This window comes from Sphaerodactylus townsendi, linkage group LG04, assembly GCF_021028975.2.
Source record: "Sphaerodactylus townsendi isolate TG3544 linkage group LG04, MPM_Stown_v2.3, whole genome shotgun sequence".
In the NCBI taxonomy this organism is placed as follows: domain Eukaryota; kingdom Metazoa; phylum Chordata; class Lepidosauria; order Squamata; family Sphaerodactylidae; genus Sphaerodactylus; species Sphaerodactylus townsendi.
In genome coordinates this window covers 139,103,753-139,123,622 of record NC_059428.1, presented here as the reverse complement: position 1 = coordinate 139,123,622, position 19,870 = coordinate 139,103,753, and the positions used below count along the sequence as shown (strand labels likewise).

The 19,870-nt window shown below is 49.0% G+C and overlaps 2 protein-coding genes across 5 annotated transcripts in view; both read right to left on the bottom strand.

Annotated features, from left to right (window-relative positions):
* Positions 1 to 4,172, bottom strand: part of MYH11 (myosin heavy chain 11) — a 93,323-nt gene extending 89,151 nt beyond the window's left edge. For both annotated transcript variants that reach the window (XM_048493654.1, XM_048493655.1), the window contains exon 1: positions 4,080 to 4,172. The gene's annotated coding sequence lies outside the window, so the exon portion shown is untranslated. The remainder of the gene's footprint in view (positions 1 to 4,079) is intronic.
* Positions 4,173 to 9,863: 5,691 nt separating this feature from the next.
* Positions 9,864 to 18,156, bottom strand: CEP20 (centrosomal protein 20). 3 transcript variants are annotated; one of them, XM_048492392.1, is made up of 5 exons: positions 18,025 to 18,156; positions 13,574 to 13,771; positions 12,062 to 12,146; positions 11,285 to 11,424; positions 9,864 to 10,280 (listed from the first exon to the last, which is right to left on the bottom strand). In XM_048492392.1, exons 1-5 carry the CDS (start codon positions 18,050 to 18,052, stop codon positions 10,213 to 10,215), a joined length of 519 nt encoding a protein of 172 aa, XP_048348349.1. In that variant the 5' UTR covers positions 18,053 to 18,156; the 3' UTR covers positions 9,864 to 10,212. The 3 variants fall into 3 exon arrangements, with proteins under 3 accessions (XP_048348349.1, XP_048348350.1, XP_048348351.1); XM_048492393.1 differs by lacking the exon at positions 13,574 to 13,771; XM_048492394.1 differs by lacking the exons at positions 9,864 to 10,280; positions 11,285 to 11,424 and having other exon boundaries at positions 12,058 to 12,146.
* Positions 18,157 to 19,870: the final 1,714 nt, after the last annotated feature.

Genomic DNA, 19,870 nt, shown 5'->3' with positions numbered 1-19,870 from the left:
CCAGACTGTTATTGTTATTGGATTAAGCTAGGCCCAATTTACTTAGATTATTATTCCTGGCTTGTTAAGTCTCCAGAAGTGGCAGAATCATCTCGATCTTACCGCCTTGGATTAGAGATTGCCATTTTTTGTGCATGGACATTTTTTTCTTATATATTTTAGCATGGCCTTATATAAGTTTTTTTCCCTTCCAGTACCAGTTCTTTGTTAGTCGCCCTCTTTTAAACTGATGGAATAGTCTTTAGCAAGGTTTCCTTTTAGCCATTCTACAGTCATGATCAAACCATTGTTTGTCAGCGGTCCCTTTTGTTGACTAGTCACATTGCTTTTGGACAGGAGGGGCTTTAGAAATGTTGCAACAGGATTCGTTCATAGGTCTCTAAAAATGGCTTCAGGTCTCCCTTCACACATATCTATTAGTAACTTTATGATACAGCATTTTACCTATATCTGAAAACAAACCAGTTCTGAAATAGCTTCCTCATATCATCATTTCCATTTCCTTCTCAGGCTGTTCACTTCCACTGCCAGTTCCGTGATGCATAATCCTAGATCTTTAGCCCGGAAACAGTGCATTATATCTAAACCAAGGGGTTAATGGAAAGTGGTCGCTTTCCGATCGCTGACATAACTTCAAAATGGCTGATCATGCCCACTAATTCTTGTGACACCAAAAAAGTAGCTCAATAACTGAAGCTCTGTTGCCCGACCCAGTAGGTAAATTGGGCCGGGTAATCCACCTGGGTGGGTGCCATTCAAGATTGCTATAAGTGAAACTTATGGGACAACTGATATAAAAGTGCGAAGCCCTGCAAAATTATAGCCTGCATCCAAAGCTTTTCTTTTTCTTGGTTAAAGAGAGTAGGCCCAACATCCTCTGGCACACAAGAATTAAATCTGTCCAGTAGCAAACTATCACATTGGCCCATTCTAGCGTTCAGGTCTCCCCCTATTATTAAGTAGGCCATAGGATAATTTTGTAATAGGTATAAAATCATCTCTTCCAATTCTAACCATTTTCCTTTAGTCTGAGACCTAGATTGGGAGGGAGAAAGATATATGTTTGCACAAATTATATCAAAGTCCACAACAGCCCTGCAAGACGGGCGTGTCAAAGGTCACTTGCAAGCCAGGCTGCATCCAGGTGAGCAGGCAGGGATTTCTTGCAAACAGGACAAGGGCAGGTGTGCCTCCTTTTCCAGTCTAACCAGGGCGTCAATTAGAATCAGCCTCACAGCCCCAGCAAGTTGGAGGACATCTCCACTAGGCTCCCTCTACTAGTGGTGTCCAACTCTGGCGCTTCAGATGTTCATGGACAACAATTCCCATCAGCCAGCATGCCAGCAGGGGCTGGTGGGAATTGCAGTTCATGAACATCTGAAGCACCAGAGTTGGACACACCTCTACTAGCCGTTCACAAGGCCACTGGGAGGGAGGTCCGTATTGGGCATCCCATATTGCCAAAGAGCTGATATGCCAGTAACTCAGAAACCTATGCAAGTCTATTCAATGGAGCTTCCACACAGGAAAGTCTTGTTGGGAGTCCCTAGTGAGGCCAAATGGAGAGTTGACGACACATGAGGCTGCCTTGTATTGGTCCACCAAGCGCAGTCCAAGGTCTTTCCAGGGGCCTCAGCCAGAGATCTTTCCCATTGCCTCTCCTGCCTGGGCCTTTTAACTGGAAATGCCAGGGGTTGAACCTGGAGCCTTCTGCATACCCAGTGGCTCTGCCACTGAGCCACGGCACCTCCCTAAACGAATGTGCTTGCTACAGAGTCAGATTGTACAAGACCCCATCAAAAAATCTTCGCAAACTGGCTGCAGCTTTCCAGGGTCTCAGGCGGATAGAAGTCTTTCCTGTCACCTTCTGCCTGGTCCTTTTAACAAGAGATGCCGAGGATCGAACCCGGGACCTTGTGTGTGCCAAGCGGAGGTGCTGCCACTGAGCCACGGCACCTCCCAAAGAGGGACAAGAAGAAGAAGAGGAAGAGGAAGAGGAAGAGGAAGAGGAGGAGGAGGAGGAGGAGGAGTTTGGATTTATATCCCCCCTTTCTCTCCTGCAGGAGACTTAAAGGGGCTTACAAGCCTCTGCCCTTTCCCCCACACAACAAACACACTCTGTGAGGTGGGTGGGGCTGAGAGAGAACTCCTGAAGAACTGCTTGACTAGCTCAAGGTCACCCAGAAGCTGGCGTGCAGGTTGGAGTGCACAGGCTAATCTTGAATTCCCCCCAGGATAAGCCTCCACAGCTCAGGGCAGCAGAGCTGGGAATCAAACCTCGGTTCCTCCAGGGATTAGATACACTCGAGCTCCTTAACCTCCTACGCCACAAGAGGAGAAATTTGAACCAGAGTCTTTCTGGCTCTCAGCTCTGGCTCTTAACTCGTATGCACCGCACCAGCTCTCGGTGCTGGATATGGTACACCTTACTTTTTAGAAATTAAGGGCTGCGATTCTCCTTTGGGGGCAGCTTTCTCGGTGCGGATGGCATTCCGTATTTTGAGAGGCAGTTTGGTCCATCAGACCTGCCCTCTGCTTCTTTGCTGACTGGCATCTCAGCCTTGAATCAGTTCCCCCGGGGAGGGGGGTATGTTTCAACCTGGTTGCTTCTAAACCAAGCCAGTCTCCAAGCCCAGCCCAGCCCAGGGCCCATCGCTAAAGAGTCCAAACCATCTGCCACAGGGCTCTGGGGCTCGTTCCTCATCTATCCGTGCAGGCTACCATATAAGGCCATGTTCTTCTCATAACTAGCAGATCCGCCAAAAGGGAGGGGGGGAAATAACTCCCCTAATGATAACAAGTTCAAAACAAATACCTTTTAGGGAATAACAAAGTCTTTTGCGAAGGCGACACGCACAAAAAAAGGGGTTGTTGACGTTTGAGTCACTGCAGCTACGGCAGGAACACCAAAGCCGAGAGGCTCCCATGCGCACGAGACCAGCGCCGTTTGCGTCCTGGGCTGGGCCAGGCCAAGCAGTGAGAAATTGCAAGAAGGGGAACGAATGCATCTAATTAAAACCTCACTGCCATTGTTTTTTTTAAAGATGGGTTTACAGGAAGGCCTGTCGTCGGGCCCTGGGACATTCCTCCAAACTGCACATTTATCTGACAACTCCCCCCCCCGCCCCCGGATTGAGGAATATTTCCAGCTGCATCACACGATACCTTTCCAGGTGTACCCATCATACCTGTGTGGCATGGGGGCATGCACAGCTCCCCTGCCTGGGCTGCCCAGAAGTGTTTTTAGTCTGAGGGCAGAAAGCCAGTGGGAATCTCAGAGCAAACTCTCTTGACTGCCATCTGCTGACATTTGACTGTCTTTATCCACAACCTTTCTGCCGTCTCGTGCCGCCTCTCAGGGGGGCGAAAGAGTCAACTGAAAAGCGCCTTCGGGAGCGAGAGGCCGTTTTCACAAGGCAGCTCTGCAGCAAAGTCTATTCCCAGCACGACAGAACAGGACTGAACAAGGAGACGGCTGGGGATATTTTCACCGGGCCCTTCCACACGTCAACAGGAGATCCAGATTCACGTTCAGCAGCTGTCATCAGCTGCTAGTGACCAATCTGTTTCCACCCAAGTTACTCATGGAGGCAATTTGCTTGGGTTAAGCAACGATAGTGGGCTACTTGACAGGGGACTGATTGGCATTGATATGCATCAGAATGGTAAAAAAAAATCACCCCTTGTTTCCGAGACCCACCTGTAACCGCTGTCAAGTCTTACAATCATACCTTGCAAATACACAAGCCTTATGCAGGCTCCCTCTGTTTCTCTATACACTTTGGGGTAGCAATAAATACAAAATCATTAAAGAATCTATTGCCCTCGCCAATTGCACATATAGCCCCATTGAATTTTCTCCAAAAGCAGACACAACATTTTCTGACAGAAACTCAACACCTGCCATCGCATTAAAGGAAGAAGGCAATTTGTGCCCCCCCATCATCCTGGGGTAAAATAATGCCTTGATGGTTTTTATGAAAAAGGCAATTAGTTCAGGTTGGCTGAGGAGCAGCGAGGCGAGCGGCCCGGAACACGCAGCGTCTGGCAAACTCCTCCACTAGTCAAAGAGTACTTACAGAGCTCCAGGGAGGAAGGCAGAGGGTATGTTGGAGAGTCCTCAACCTGAACAGCTGACGGCTGGGGCAGTCCAAGCCCACGCTGCATCTGCAACCCCCTATATAGAGGAGGAGAAGTCAATGGGGAGGGACCCTGGAGACTGCCCCCTGCTGGAACACCCAGAGAATACAGGGGGAGCACCCCACACCCACGACTGGGAAGCTGGGAATTCAAAGCCACACTGGAGAAAAGGATGCACTTCTTAATGGGACGGCTTGACAGTCATCAGTCTCTCTCTCTCTCTCCCTCTCCCTTTTAAATAACTTCCAAGAAATTGAGCTTTCCTGGCCCAAACAAGCAACAAAGCCCTTCTTAACCCCTTCTTGCCCTCTCAGGCAGAAAAAGGAGGAGGTCGGATCAGGAAGAGCCGTTTCCTCTCTGCAATAAAACTGGCTTATATGTCACCAGTCTCGGGATGGGAAACTCAGAAACAAACTTTGTCACGTCCAGGGCCATGAGAGGGTCCAGCTTTGGGGGAGGGAGGGGGCAAGCATTCCCCAGGCACCCTAGATGGAGGGGGCTCACCTGATCTCCTGTCCCCCCCCCCCCCAGTGGGGTTTATGCAGCTTTTGTGGCTGTTTTAAGCCGTTTGCATCCCCAGGGAGTCTAGGGACTGCTTTTTCCCAGCTCTTGGAAAGGAGGACTTTGCTTCCGTTTCAGCCCAGCTCCTGAGAGAGGGTTGTAAATAATATATATATATTAAAAATACTTCCCTCTGTCCATAAATGGGAACAGATAACTGCTCAATGGCCTGTGGCACAGCAAAGCGGGGAGCGGGGGAAGGAACAGGCAGGGGGGCTGGCAAGGGGGAAGAGCGAGGGGTTTGCAGCCACTGCGGGGGAGGGAGGAATCTGGTCCTCATCAACTCCCCAAAAAACTTTCGACTAACTCCCCCCCCCCCCCCATCCAATCCACCCTTGGCATGTCCCTTTTCTGGGCTGCTATTGCTGAGACATCCCAAAAAGGGAAAGCACGGAGCCTGCAGGAATTCCCATCCGGTTATCCTCCTGAGGCAACTTAGCACTTACCCGCGCAGCAGCCTTTCCAAATAAGGAGGCTAACACGGGCTGGAGCGGGGCCTGCCTTTGCTTGGGGCCGGGGGGGGTCACTGCGGGAGCACAAAGACAGCCACAGAAAGAAAGGCAGCACGGGCAAACCTTCAACTGGCCACAGGGCCTGTTCTTGCCGAGGGAGCCCAAAACTGTGCAGCTCTATCCCCACCACAGCACTCGCCCGGCACTTGCCTGACGTGTGGCTCGCACATGGTGGAGTCCACACGCACTATTTAGGGGCAGTGGCTCTGATCCCTGCAGCATTATTCTCTACTGCCAGAAGACCTGGGCCACGCGGATATTGCACAGCATCCCTTGATACAGGGGGCAATTATTATTTTATTTTTTACACAAGTCCTTCTAGGCATGCATGAAAGGGCCGCCGTGGAGTCTCCCCAGCCCACACAGCTGATACCTGTGCTTCAACAGGAGAGGCCCGGGGCTGACCCACACACTCACAAAGAGCCAGGAAGCTTGTGGGTCAGACCTGGCATGAAGGTGGAGAGGCAGGAGAGGCTGCACAAGCTCAGCCTTGCCGCTGCAATTTGCTGGCTTGCATAGCTGCCTTGCTTGGACCACTGTGCTGGCCTGCCTCACAGGGGTGTCGCAAGGCTTCCCAGGACAACGTCCACAGAGTGCTTGGAATTCTGGCATTGTGTCATTGGCAGGCTACGTATGCTGCTGCTGTAGCCCAGCTGTAGTGAAGTATGGAATGGAAGGACTGTGGAGCCCCCCCCCCCCCGCATCCCTCTTTTTGGGTCACATGCTGAGAAGGGGACCCAGCAAAGAGGGGAAGGACGGGGTGGCCGCTCCTGAGAGGGGCAAGCACCCCAAAGGATCCTATGCAAGCCAAAAATCTGTGCAAAGTTGGAGAGCGGGGCTGCCAAAGTCCCAGATAATTCATGTCCTAAGGAAACCTCCCAGCCCCCCTATCCCACCCCCACCCCGTCTTCTTTCCTTCCTCTGCAGAGCTATAAAACCATTGCATAAATACCTCTACCTTTCAGAGACAAGAGCTTAAAAAGGAGTGGAAATTCCTTCCGCTTTGCATTCACATTCATACACAGAGACTGCTGGCAGGACAGCGACGCCTTCCACAGAAGCAAGTGGGGGCGGGGGGGGGGGCACCAAGGGTATCCAGAGTCAGACAGAACACTGGGGCAAAGAATGCAGAGGCCCCGATCCAGGCCTCGCTCAGCCTCACGACCCTGGGAGCAAACTGGATTGCTGCCTTTGAACCCAGAATGGAGGCAGGCCAAATTAAGTCGAGGGGGCTTCAGGAGCTCCATGAAGTTGCCGGAGCGGGACCCCCTTTTCAGCCCCCTTCACGAGGCAGCAGCCTGACAGCTGAAAGGTGCAAGGAAGACATTGCTTGATTGGAACTGGGCCCTGGAGAAGCAGGGCAGCGCAGTGGCCGGCATCAGACTAGGGCCCCGGAGAGTCCAGTTCAAAGCCTCACCCAGGAAGACCCTGGGCCAGTTATCTCAACTCAGCTGAATCTACCTTACAGGTTCGTTGAGAAGACAAAACAGGGAAGGGGGGGGGGAATTATGTATGCTGGTCCTCCATGAAGGAAGGCTGGGATAAAAAACATAAAAGTAGACATCTAAAATAACCTCCCATTTTGCCAATAGGGTAGACCTTTTCCCTTTCCAGAGGCAAGCTGCCTTCCTTTCTGAGCACATGCAGAGTGCCCTTCCCTTCATTTTCACAACAGCATCTCTTGTTCGCAGAAATCTGAGCCTCAGGACCGGAGAGCTTGCAGGCACGACCCCAGCAGCTACTGCGGCAAACAGTATTTCTCATTTTGTTTACAAGAGTTGCACCCAGCCTTTCTGCCCCCACGAGGCCCATCAATTTTAAACATACATGTAATGTATTGTCGAAGGCTTTCACGGCCGGAATCACTGGGGTGCTGTGTGGTTTCCGGGCTGTATGGCCGTGTTCTAGCAGCATTCTCTCCTGACGTTTCGCCTGCATCTGTGGCTGGCATCTTCAGAGGATCTGATCTTCTGAAGATGCCAGCCACAGATGCAGGCGAAACATCAGGAGACAATGCTGCTAGAACACAGCCATACAGCCCGGAAACCACACAGCACCCTATACATGTAATGACTTATTTACAAAATCTGTGGATGGGGCATTTGCTATGAGTGCTGTTTTCTCAGCTGTTGTAATTGTGAATAGCCTCACAGCTACCACATGAGGCAGCCAACACTAACTAACCAGTGTGGCAAAGTGGTTAGAGCGCTGGCCGAGGATCTGGAAGACCCAGGTTCAAATCTTCCACTCTGCCACAGAAGCTGACAGGGCAATCTTGAGCTAATCAGACACGGTCAGCCTAATCTATCTCACAGGATGGTTGCTCAGAGAATGATGCCCTGTTGGAGAGAAAAGTGGGCTATGAATAAATAAACATTCGAAGGCAGGGGGTTTACCTTGGAGTAAACATTTGCCAGAACCAACAAAACTGGCCAGAGACCGGGGCCTCAAAGGCACATGCATTCGCGCTCTGCACGAGGTACCCCAGAATGCAGCATGTGTGAAAATGCTGAGTTTGGACACTGTTTCTCTTCCAAATTAAGGGGGCCCACGAGGGCCTCCCACAATCAGGAAGGTGAGACTGGTTGCAAGCTGTACTCAGCAAGCAGGCAGCCAGGCCGGCCGCTGGCTGACAAACAACAGCTGGAAGGAAATCAGCCCCCCCCCCCTTCACACCCACTGGAGAAGAAGAAGAGTTTGGAGACTCAAAGGGGCTTCCAATCTTTCCCTCCCACAACACCCTGTTAGGTGGGTGGGGCTAAGAGAGCTCTGAAGAGCTGTGACTAGGTCACCAAGTGGCATGTGTTGGAGTGCACAAGCTAATCTAGTTCCCCAGATAAGCCTCCACAGCTCAAGTGGCAGAGCGGGGAATCAAACCCGATTCTCCAGATTAGAATCCACCTGCTCTTAACCACTACACCACGCTGGCTCTCTAGACGGTGGGCATCTCCTAGTTATGTGAGCAAACGATGACTCGGGGCTGCACTCCTACATGCCTGGAAGTAAGCGCCACTGAACCAATCAGCATTTACTTTGGAGTAAACATGCACTGGATCGCACGCTTGTTGCCTCAAGAAAGACAACATGTGTGGACATTTTCAATGCCAAAAAAAAAAAAGCAAACTGGGTGTGCTTTGTGCCAGAGAGACGCCACCTCACCTGCAGTTGCATTGGTGCAGCAAAACCACAGCATGTGAGCATAAGACAACTTCAGGCAGCTGAGGGAGAAGCACGTGCGGCCACTGAGGGTCTCAGCCAGCTTTCGCTTCTGCTGACCGCTGAGGTCAACAGGCCAGCCGATTCCCCCCTTCAATCAGACAGGGAGATCCAGGCAAAAGGAGCTTTGATTCTCCAACTCTCATCCCTGGAAATCCCGTTGGGCTCGATGTTGCTACTGGACTCGAATCTTGCTCTGACCTTCCACAAGTGCCCTTTGTTTGCCCAGAAGAAGAGTTCCAAATGATGGCACAGGCAGCTCCACAGTGCTGGGCAGGACCTGAGCAGCACTCTAAAGATTTGTTGAAGGCTTTCACGGCCGGAATCACTTGGGTGCTGTGTGGTTTCCAGGCTGTATGGCTGTGTTCTAGCAGCATTCTCTCCTGACGTTTTGCCTGCATCTGTGGCTGGCATCTTCTAGGAGGGTGAGCTTCAGATTTGCAGAGACGTTGGCGAATGATTGGATCAATTGAGGAGTTTTTAATCAAGGTGTTGGTTTTCCTGGTGATTTTGTTGGTTGGGTCCTGTTTTAACTTCTTCTATGTTGTGGGGTCCAAAAGTTGTCTGATTTTTTCTTTGTATTGGTCTGTTTCCATGATAACCGTGCCAGCAACAGATGCAGGCGAAACGTCAGGAGAGAATGCTGCTAGAACATGGCCATACAGCCCAGAAACCACACAGCACCCACCCTAAAGATTGTTGAAGGCTTTCATGGCTGGAATCACTAGGGTGTTGTGGGTTTTCCAGGTTGTATGGCCGTGTTCCCGTAGCATTTGCTCCTGACATTTTTCCTGCATCTGTGGCTGGAATCTTCAGAGGAGAAAATGCTACTGGAACACGGCCATACAACCCGGACAACCCACAACACCCTAGCCCAGGGGTAGGGAACCTGCGGCTCTCCAGATGTTCAGGAACTACAATTCCCATCAGCCCCTACCAGCATGGCCAATTGGCCATGCTGACAGAGGCTGATGGGAATTGTAGTTCCTGAACATCTGGAGAGCTGCAGGTTCCCTACCCCTGCCCTAGCCCAAAGACTGTCCACTGCAGATACTGGTCTAGTCTGAGGCTCTCTCCCGCAGAGCACTCCAAGTGCTTATGAACAATTCAGTGACGTCACAAGAACAGCAATCTGTATTTCTAGTGTATACACAGATCTTACATGTAATCTACTCTACTGATGGCTTCCTCTACTTTCATGCCTGGGCAGCCTGCCCTTAGTACTAAATCTTCCAAAGTAAACCCCAGTTGTGGCTTGCCACTGTGGTCCGTCCACCGCTGGGATACATACGCCTCAGGCTGCCCCAGGGCGGACCCAACAGCCTGAAATAGAATTCTTGTTTTGCTGATTAATTTTCCACCTGTTCCGCTTCAGTCGGCCTCACGATTCCACCCAATAATGGTTAAATCATTGGACGCTCTTCCGAGTCAGAATTAAAAATGAATGAGCTTTTATTCAAAAACTGTATTTTCACAAATGCAAAACCAGAAACCGAAACCCAGCTGAACCGCAGTAACACCGGAGTGACGAATCTCTCAAGTTCTTGCGTCTGCATGTTAATGTCTGCCTCATTTCACCTCCTGAAGAAGTCCTTGGCACTCCCCCAGGCGACTCTTGGGCTGCCCCTGCATAGCCCCAGGCAACGTTTATGAGAAATCAGCAGTTTCTCTGGTCCTTACCCATATGGAGGTCCAAGGCCCTTCACACGTCCAAGGCCCTTCACACATTAAGAAGTGTTGGGTCAGGTAACTAGCATGGACGAGGAAGCGACAGAGTGTGATTTCATCTCAGCATGCCCTGGAAAACTGATGGGTCTTCCAGCCTGCTGCTGGCTGGCTCCGGAACAGCATCTGGGAATAAATAAGGATGGAGGGTGCATATCTCTGTTGGGAGCTGCTGAGCATCGCTCGTTGGAACGCAGACAGCCAAACAGAGCAGAAGGCAGACAGATGAGATGGCTCCTGAATGGACCATTCAAAACAACCTTTTGACTGAAATCTCACAGGGTTGTGCTGATCTGGAATGTCACAGGACAGCAGCCTGTGACGCTTCCCTCCACTGCTACCAAAAAGTCCTTGGCTGAAATCCCCCCAGGGGGTCCCCTTGCACTATGTATTTATTTGCTTCTTTGAGAGCCAGCGTGGTATAGTGGTTAAGAGCAGGTGGATTCTAATTTGGAGAACTGGGTGATTCCCCACTTCTCCACCTGAGTGGCAGAGGCTTATCTGGTGAACCAGATATGCTTCCACACTCCTACATTACTGCTGGGTGACTTTGGTCTAGTCACAGTTCTCTCAGGACTCTCTCAGCCCCACCTACCTCACAAGGTGTCTGTTGTGGGGAGAGGAAGGGAAAGGAGTTGGAACAAGAATGTCTATGTTCCAGATTTCTTTGCCAGTCTCTTTCTTTAGAATGATACAGCTGGAAGAGACCCCAAGGGCCATCCAGTCCAACCCCCTACCAGGCAGGAACACACAATCAAATCACTCCTGACAGATGGCCGTCTGGTTAAAAACCTCCGAAGAAGGAGACTCCACCATGCTCCGGGGGAGCGCCAAACAGCCCGAACAGTCAGGGAGTTCTTCCTAATGTTTAGATGAAATCTCTTTTCCTGCACCTTGAATCCATGACTCCTTGTCCCGGTCTCTGGAGCAGCAGAAAACAAGCTTGCTCCCTCTCCCACCTGACATCCCTCCAAATATTTCAACATGGCTATCATGTCACCCCTTAGGCTTTTCTTCTCCAGACTAAACACACCTGAGTCTCTCCTGGTAGGGCATGGATTCCAGACCTTTTACCATTTTGCTCATCTAAATGAAACACACACACACACACACACAATTACGTGCTGTACCCATTTGCCTCCTCTGGTGCGCTGCCATGCCAAAGTTCCACTTTGCCACCTGCAAGGGCAACGATCCAGGGAAAGTCTGCTGGCCCTTTTCTTCTTTATCAGCAGCCAACAGCTGGGCCAAAATCCCATACAAAAGCGGCCTGTTATGAGAGAAAGAATTCTTCAGCAGCAGGGGACATTAGGTGCAAGAGCGATTTTGAGCAGGTTCACTTAACAACAGGCCCCCCCCCCCAAGCCCAAGAAAGTGCACTCAGGGAAGGCCATTAGCTGCGTACCAAAGAGCTTCAAACCAAACACTACATCAAAAAATGTCTCCAAATTTAAACCTCTCCAGGCTGGTAACACAAACTGTGACTGGAGCAGCGTGAGCTGTTTACATCGTCTTCTGACAGAAATATCTTCCGCTTCCAAAGCCCTCTCGGGCACGAGCCACGGCAAGGCTTGCCAACCCCGCACGTCAACGCTGCAGGCTTTCATGATGCGGGGCTGAATGCTGGGGGGAGCGTTAGAAATCAAGAGGGTGCTCACAAGGACAGCCAGGGGGTGTAGTGGTTACAGAGCTGGGATCTGGGAGGCCCAGGTTCGGATCCCCACTCTGCCACAAAAGCTGCTGGGTGACTTCAGGATCGTCACATATTCTCAGCCTTACCTCACAGGGTTGTTGTGTAGAGAAAATGGAGGAGGAGGTTGTAAGCTGCTTTGGGACCCCGTTGAGGGTAGAAACGAATTAAATAAAGTAAAAAGTCAAGAAGTACAACATAAAGTGCATCATCTTACACCGATCTGCTTTTTGGATCTTCAACGACATTTAGTTCCTTCACCAGAAAGTCTCTGTCCAAGGGAACTTCTGGCTGGCCAGATTCTGAAAATGAAGCACAGGTCACAGTTGATTTCAGGGCGTTTGCAGATGAGTAACCAACCTGACAGACCAAAGAAGAAGAAGAAGAGTTTGGATTTATATCCCCCCTTTCTCTCCTGCAGGAGACTCCTTGCCCTTTCCCCCTCACAACAAACACCCTGTGAGGTAGGTGGGGCTGAGAGAGCTCTGAGAAGCTGTGACTAGCCCAAGGTCACCCAGCTGGCGTGTGTGGGAGTGCACAGGCTAATCTCAGGCGGCAGAGCTGGGAATCAAACCCGGTTCCTCCAGATTAGATACATGAGCTCTTAACCTCCTACGCCACTGATGCATAAGGGCCCATTTAGTCCGGCACCCTGTTTCACACAGCGACCAACCAGATGCCTTAGAAAGGAGAGAATGGAGGGAATACTTCCTTCTGTTGTTGTATGGGTATTCAGAGGATTACAGCCCTTGAACATGGAGATTCCATTTTGTCACTGTTACTCATAACCATGGAAGGACGCACACAATGCCCTTCCCTGGCTTATGAATTCATACGGACACTTGCAGGTCCCTTAGTGAATGTCATGCCCTCACTATTTTCCTTATTTAAACCTCAGTTGTACCCTTAAGTTAGAATGGGTTTTGTTGCTTTGTACAGTATTCTGTGGAAGGAAACTTTAGTTAGGCCCTGTCCCTTTAAGAAGCCCTCTAGAGGCAAAGCACTATAGCATTCTTATTAGTTAGCAGTTCCTGTTTTATAGTCTGTTTAGTTCAGGTGTCTGAGGAAGGCTGGAGACAGCAACATCTCAGACGTTTAAGGTGTAAAAGATCCATGATAGAGAGTTGCAAGGAAACAGAGTCCAGTTAGAGGACACCGTGGAGAACTCAGAAGAAGCAGCAAGCAGCACAGACTTCCTTAGAAGCCGTTAAGGAAAGAGCTGGTGTCTGCAAATTCTTCAAACCATCTCCAAACATTTCCAGCTTTGCAAGTATTCTTTATTTAGTTCGACTTCATGGGAGGAGTCAGAGCCCTAAACTTTCAATATTATTAAACCATTTTTGAACTGTGACATATTTGTCTGCGGGTCTTGCGCTTTGTTCTGGCCAAGTGCAAGGCACCTGATTTTAGTTTGCTTGGGGAACAGAACAGTGCATCGAGGTCAGCATTCCCAGACTGACAGGTGCCCTCCGGAATCTCAGGTGGGAGTCTTTCACACCTCCTGTAGCCTGGTTCTTCCAGCTGGAGACTGAACAGGGGACCTTCTGCATGCCAAACAGAAGCTTCACTGCTATCTATCACCTGGACCTTACAAACATCACTCACTCTAGGTATCTCTGAAAGAACAACTTCTGCGGATAGACTTGTAGGTTTCTGCTTCTCAAATACTGGTTCTGTTAACCAAATAGCCAAAATACTCGAGAAACGCTGTGAGGGACATGCTCTTTACCTGCCGTTAGAACAGACGCCGCATACTTGTACTTGTTGAATTCCAAGTATTCACGGATCAGTTCGTTGATAAGAAGATTTTCATGGGACAATGGTGGCCGGGGTTCAGTTTGGTCATCCAGCGCGTTGAACACCTCCGCTCGGATCCTTGCTTTTATTTGCCCCAGAGCCCCTCTTTTCTCCAGTGTATCTTTTAAAACTAGGAACACAGAACCAGGCAGCCTTCTGTTATGAGAAACCTAACTGCAGATACTGTCAGGCAAGTAAAGGTGAGCTGCTGATCTAGAGTTCAACATTGAAAATGCTGGGGGGAAGAATTAGGGCTAATAAATGGAAACACTTCTTCACGCAATGTGTGATTGGTGTTTGGAATATGCTGCCACAGGAGGTGGTGATGGCCACTAACCTGGATAGCTTTAAAAGGGGCTTGGACAGATTGATGGAGGAGAAGTCGATCTATGGCTATCAATCTTGATCCTCTTTGATCTGAGATTGCAAATGCCTTAACAGACCAGGTGCTCGGGAGCAACAGCCACAGAAGGCCATTGCTTTCACATCCTGCATGTGAGCTCCCAAAGGCACCTGGTGGGCCACTGCGAGTAGCAGAGAGCTGGACTAGATGGATTCTGGTCTGATCCAGCTGGCTTGTTCTTATGTTCTTATGGCTCCTGGACCAAGGCACCGATAAAGCTTTCCCCTGAGCCAATTGGGCAATAGGAGCAAATGTCCGTTAAAACCCTCCCAGAATGCTCAGTTGAGCAGTATCACAGGCAAGCTCTTTCTCCTTGAGGGCACAGGTGCCTCCCACTCATCCGGCCTGCAAGGTTGACACTTCTAGCCACAGCTGGGCTTCTGAGAACTGAAGCCGCCCATTCACATCATTCTCGGGTGCCCCCTCCCTCCTCAGCCCAGGTTAGGAGTAGAGCCTGGCCTATGTAACCTGATTGCAACTTTCACGTATCTTGAATGATGAACACACTGATTGATATGTAAAGGGCCTTCCTCTCTTCCTTTCCTACTTTATTGCTTTGACTCAGGGAAACAGGATGTGCCTGTTAGCTTGGGGGGAGGAGGGGGAAGAAGGGGAGGAAGGGGAGGCAAGGCAGGTGGCTATATCTATCCCCTGTCGCAGCCTTGGAAGCACCTAAGTCTCAAACAACTATTTTCATACTTTCTCTGGGAAACTGGGAGGGAGAGCTGGGCTAGGATTGAGTTGAGCAGAACTGGCTTTCTCAAGCTAGGTACTGGCTGCCTTTCAATAAACATTATTGATCAAGAATCCAGAGTCTGTTTATTGGCTTAAGGTCCAAAACCCTGACCTATGGAGCTCGTCAGCCTGCTGCAAGGGACGGCCCTGGAAAAATGGGAGGGTCCTACCCAGCATGGGGGCAATCACCATGGCCTGACCCAGGGAGTGGAGCTTACTGGTTGAGGATTTGGCATGAGCAACGAGCTTGAGGATTTGGTTCATCTGATTCTGCATCAGCACCATATAAAAGAGGTTTGACTTTAACTTCCAAATGTTAACTGTAACATTCCATAGACAAAAGCAGGACATGGGTAGAGATCAAGTTAGCTGCAGAGGGTAGCCGTGCTGGTCTAACTCAGAGCCAGGTTTAAGTCCAGTAACACCTTAGAGACCAACAAGATTTTCAGGGTATGAGTCGTCGAACTTCGAAGTATCTGCCAAAGGGAGCTTTATCTCCTGAAAAGTCACACCTTGTTGGGTCTCTAAGGTGTTACAGAACTCAAATCGGTCTGCCACATACATTTACTATGTAAGCACCTGTCTCCTATTAAGTGAAAGACCAGGAAGAAGTTTGTTCTCTTGGCTAAAAATATGCTACCCAAACTGTCCTCTCCCTTAGCATCTACCTCCACAATTACATGGTACAAAATATCAGTCCACGGACTGCGAAGCACCTCGTTGTTTAGGTACACCTTCTTCCGATTCTTAGTATTCACTTCTGGAGACTTGAGGGAGAGAGAGGATCCCCAAACAACTCCAGAAACCACAGGAGCAGTGCAGTCCTATGCAGAGTTACTCCAGTCTATGCTCACTGAAGTGAATGGACTGCACTGTAAACCTTTTGCGAAGACATTCCCAAGAAAGCACAAATAGTTACAGCAACAGGACAGGGAGCTAATCCACTAAGACAGTTTGGGGAAAATTGTTCATTTTATTTTTTTAAAAAGGAATTTGCAAAGGTCCTAGAGTTCTGATTGAATGTTAGCAGCTTCAGAGCAGAGAACAGCAGGACTTTGCGAACATAGGCCTGATTGAGAGAGGGAATCACTACCCACTGGCAGGACAATCTCATTTTTAGTGTGATTTTATGAAGGTTTGGCAATTTGCTGAATTTAATAAATACACAGGAAAGAAAATAATTAACCAGAGGTTTATGGCACCTGCTTTAAGATGTGAAGAGACTTGTGTGTTTTTTCTGCAGTAGCCTACTAAGACAAGTGCCCCTTAAGATTAAAAGTGGAGTAGCAAGAAGAACAAGGGGCAGGATGAAGGAAACTTGAAGCTGAGAATCAGCTCCTCCCCTCCCCATACCCTCACATCTTCTGTTCTGCCGTCATCAAACTTCTGGAGCAGATCATTAAACAGACAGACTGTAAACATTTAGATGCGAATGCCATAATCACTAAAAGTCAACGTGGGTTTCTCAAAAACAGGCCATGCCAGACTAATCTTATCTCTTTCCTTGATAAAATAACAAGCTTAGTAGTTGAAGGGAAAGCTGTGGATGTGGCATACTTTGATTTCAGTAAGGCCTCTGACAAGGTCCCCCATGACCTTCTTGCAAGTAAGCTAGTAAAATGTGGGCTAGACAATGCCACTGTCAGAGGGATTTGTAACTGGTTGACTGACCAAACCCAAAGGGTGTTCCCCAATGGCTCCTCTTCATCCTGGAGGGAAGTGACTAGTGGGGTGCCACAGGATTCTGTCCTGGGCCCAGTGTTATTCAATATTTTTTATTAATGACTGTCTTGGATGATGAAATAGAGGGCATGCTAACCATTTTTTCAGGATGACATCAAATTAGGAGGGGTAGCTCCTAATACCCCAGACGACAGGATCAGCATTGACCTGCACAGATTACAGAGCTGGGTAAAAACTAACAAAAGGAATTTCAGCACAGATAAATGTAAGATACTACACTTAGGCAGAAAAAAATTATAACAGCAGGAAAGGCAAGATATAGGCGACACCTGGATTGACACCTGGTACATGTGAATGGGATCTAGGAGTCTTAGTAGACCACAAACTGAACATGAGTCAGTCATGTGATGCGGCAGCCAAGAAAGCCAATGCAATTCTGAACTGCATTAATAGTATAGTGTCTAGATCAGTGGTTCTCAACCTGTGGGTCACGACCCCTTTGGGGGTCGAACGACCCTTTCACAGGGGTCACCTAACACCATTGGAAAATTACAGTTATGAAGTAGCAACAAAAATAATTTTATAGTTGGGGGTCACCACAACATGAGGAACTGTATTAAAGGGTAGCGGCATTAGGAAGGTTGAGAACCACTGATCTAGATCCAGGGACGTAATCGTACCTCTCTATTCTGCACTGGCCAAACTTCATCTGAAATCATGTTTCCAGTTCTGGGCACCACAGTTCAAGAAGGGTGTTGACAAGCTGGAACGTGTCCAGAGGAGGGCAATCAAAATGGTAAAAGTTTGGATTCCATGCCCTATGAGGAGCAGCTGAGGGAGCTGGGTATGTTTAGTTTGGTGAAGAGAAGGATAAGAGGTGACATGATAGCCATGTTTAGATATTTGAAAGGATGCCATGTTGGTGTGGGAGCAAGCTTGTTTTCTGCTGCTCCAGAGACTAGGACATGGAAATGGGTTCAAGGTGAAGGAAAAGAGATTCCACCTAAACATTAGGAAAAACTTCCTGACAGTCAGGGCTGTTCGACAGTGGAACACACTTCCTCGGAGTGTGGTGGAGTCTCCTTTGGAGGTTTTTCACCAGAGGCTGGATGGCCTTCTGTCGGGGTACTTTGATTGTGTGTTCCTGTCTGGCAGGGGGTTGGACTGGATGGTCTCAGAGGTCTCTTCTGACTCTATAATCCTATAATGACTAATTCCACGCTTGCAACGGCATTTCAGGTTCTCCCCCCAATTCTTTACCAAATTCTCAATGCAGGGGTTTTACTGCAGATTTATTGTTTTTATTTCAGTTCAGACGGGTTCTTCCCCCTACACAAGTTATAAGTCCTGTAGATGTAGTTATTTTCTCAACAGCACTCCTTTAAGTGCCTCCATTGGTAGCAGAGCCAGGCGGGTATCAGGCAGGTGTCACTTCAGAGCTTGCACCAGGAGAACGTCTGCCTGCCCCGCAGCTTCTCCAAGCACAGGATCCCTAAAAGGAGAAGACATCTAGTCCGACACCTCAACCACCACCCCGCGCCGGCTCACCTTCCCAGCCCTACCTGCTTTCAGCTCGGTGATGGTCGCCATTTTAGAAAGGGGCAACTGAACCTGGAAGCCGAGAGGGGAATGCAAAGTTCCCGGATGTACACAAACCGGCAGCTTTTCGCCGTAGCAACGACTACCCAGAAGCCCTCGGGCGCACCTCCAAGAGAAGCCACGCCCCCTTTCGGTTTGAGTACGTTACGCGCTCTCCATTGGCTGCAAGCTCAGCCAACCACGCTGGTGGGGCTTTTTAACCCTCTGCGTCCCTTGGTGGGAGAAACTTCGCGAAGAGGACCTCTGTTGTCTGCCCGTCGCGCAGGTGCATGGCCTCTGATCATGGAGGTTCAGACCCTGAATATAAGCTAGAAGGGGGTGGCGGGTCGTTGCCCAGGCAATTATAAACGCACAAAAAAGCCCTGCCGGCTCAGGACAGCTGCCTTATAGAGTCATGGCTGAGATGCAAATACACTCGCTTTGACCGTGGAGGTTCCATTCGTAGTTGTCAGGGTGGATAGCTACTGACTGGCCTCTCAACCGCGGGAGAATGTTCATTCCATTTATATTCTGCTTTTCTCCCCAGCAGGTTACAGCATTGTTAACTCCTCCATGGGTCTTATGCCAATAAAGGCTTTGGATTGGAGCACCTTCCTTATGAGGAGAGGCTGCAGCGTTTGGAACTCTTTAGTTTGGAGAGGAGACGTCTGAGGGAGGATATGATTGAAGTCTATAAAATTATGCATGGGGTACAAAATGTTGACAGAGAGACATTTTTCTCTCTTTCTCACAATACCAGAACCAGGGGGCATACATTGAAAATGCTGGGGGGAAGAATTAGGACTAGTAAAAGGAAACATTTCTTCATGCAACGTGTGATTGGTGTTTGGAATATGCTGCCACAGGAGGTGGTGATGGCCACTAACCTGGATAGCTTTAAAAAGGACTTGGACAGATTTATGGAGGAGAAGTTGATCTATGGCTACCAATCTTGATCCTCCTTGATCTCAGATTGCAAATGCCTTAGCAGGCTTGGTCTTATGGCTGACTTGACTTGACTCCCAGAAACACCCTGTGAAGTAGGGTAGGGTGAGAGTGGATTTGCTGGCCCAAGGTCACCCAGCAAGCTTCCGTGGCACCAGTGGGGATTCGAATCTTGCCTGGGTCGCCCAGTGTCAGGATCCTGTCTATATGTAGTCTAAATATAACTTAAGCTTGAATGGCTGTCATATAGCCAGCGTTGATAATATGCATAACCGCTGCCATCTATGCATTCTTTTCTTGATCGAATGTGACCTACTTATCCTTGGCTACATACATCTCCATTGGAAACCTAGGAATATTTAAAAGTTAACATGATGACAGCACCCTGTGGCTTGACAAACAAATATGAAATTGCTTGAACAAATTAACAAACCTTTAATTTAAACCAACAAGTTTCTATCGTTTAGGGATAAATAATAGTGAACGTGTGTGTGTGTGTGTGTGTGTGTATAGCACAATTCAATTACACAAAATCTTCAGTGCCTTTTAAGAAAAGCACTCAGTCACAACTACTAACAGTGCCCAATAAATAAAGAACAGCAAGAAAGTCCAAACTATTAATAAAGCAGGGCTTCTTTATCGCACTTGTTCTTCTGCATGGGATGTAGCTGCTGCAGGTCTTTTTTCAACTTGGGCCTGTTAAAAAATAATTCCTTCAACTGAGTTCTAGGCCTTCCTTTTCCTGTTGCAGGCCAGATCAGTTAATAATTACTTATTACCAACTGCAAGAGCCCCACCTTCCTCAGCTGATCAAGCTTACCAACTGCACATGCTCATTGAGCTCTTATGTCCTGGCCCTAAGATTGAAACAAATACTAAAATGGC

Excerpts from the sequence above, each read along its gene's own strand:
- CEP20 (XM_048492392.1), bottom strand. The coding sequence starts at position 18,052 with ATGGCGACCATCACCGAGCTGAAAGCAG. Across the intron at positions 11,425-12,061 it reads GATCCAAAAAGCAGATCGGT|GCCGCTTTTGTATGGGATTT; the intron begins GTAAGATGATGC and ends CTCTCATAACAG. Across the intron at positions 10,281-11,284 it reads GCACCAGAGGAGGCAAATGG|ATGCTGTTCCGGAGCCAGCC; the intron begins GTACAGCACGTA and ends ATTTATTCCCAG.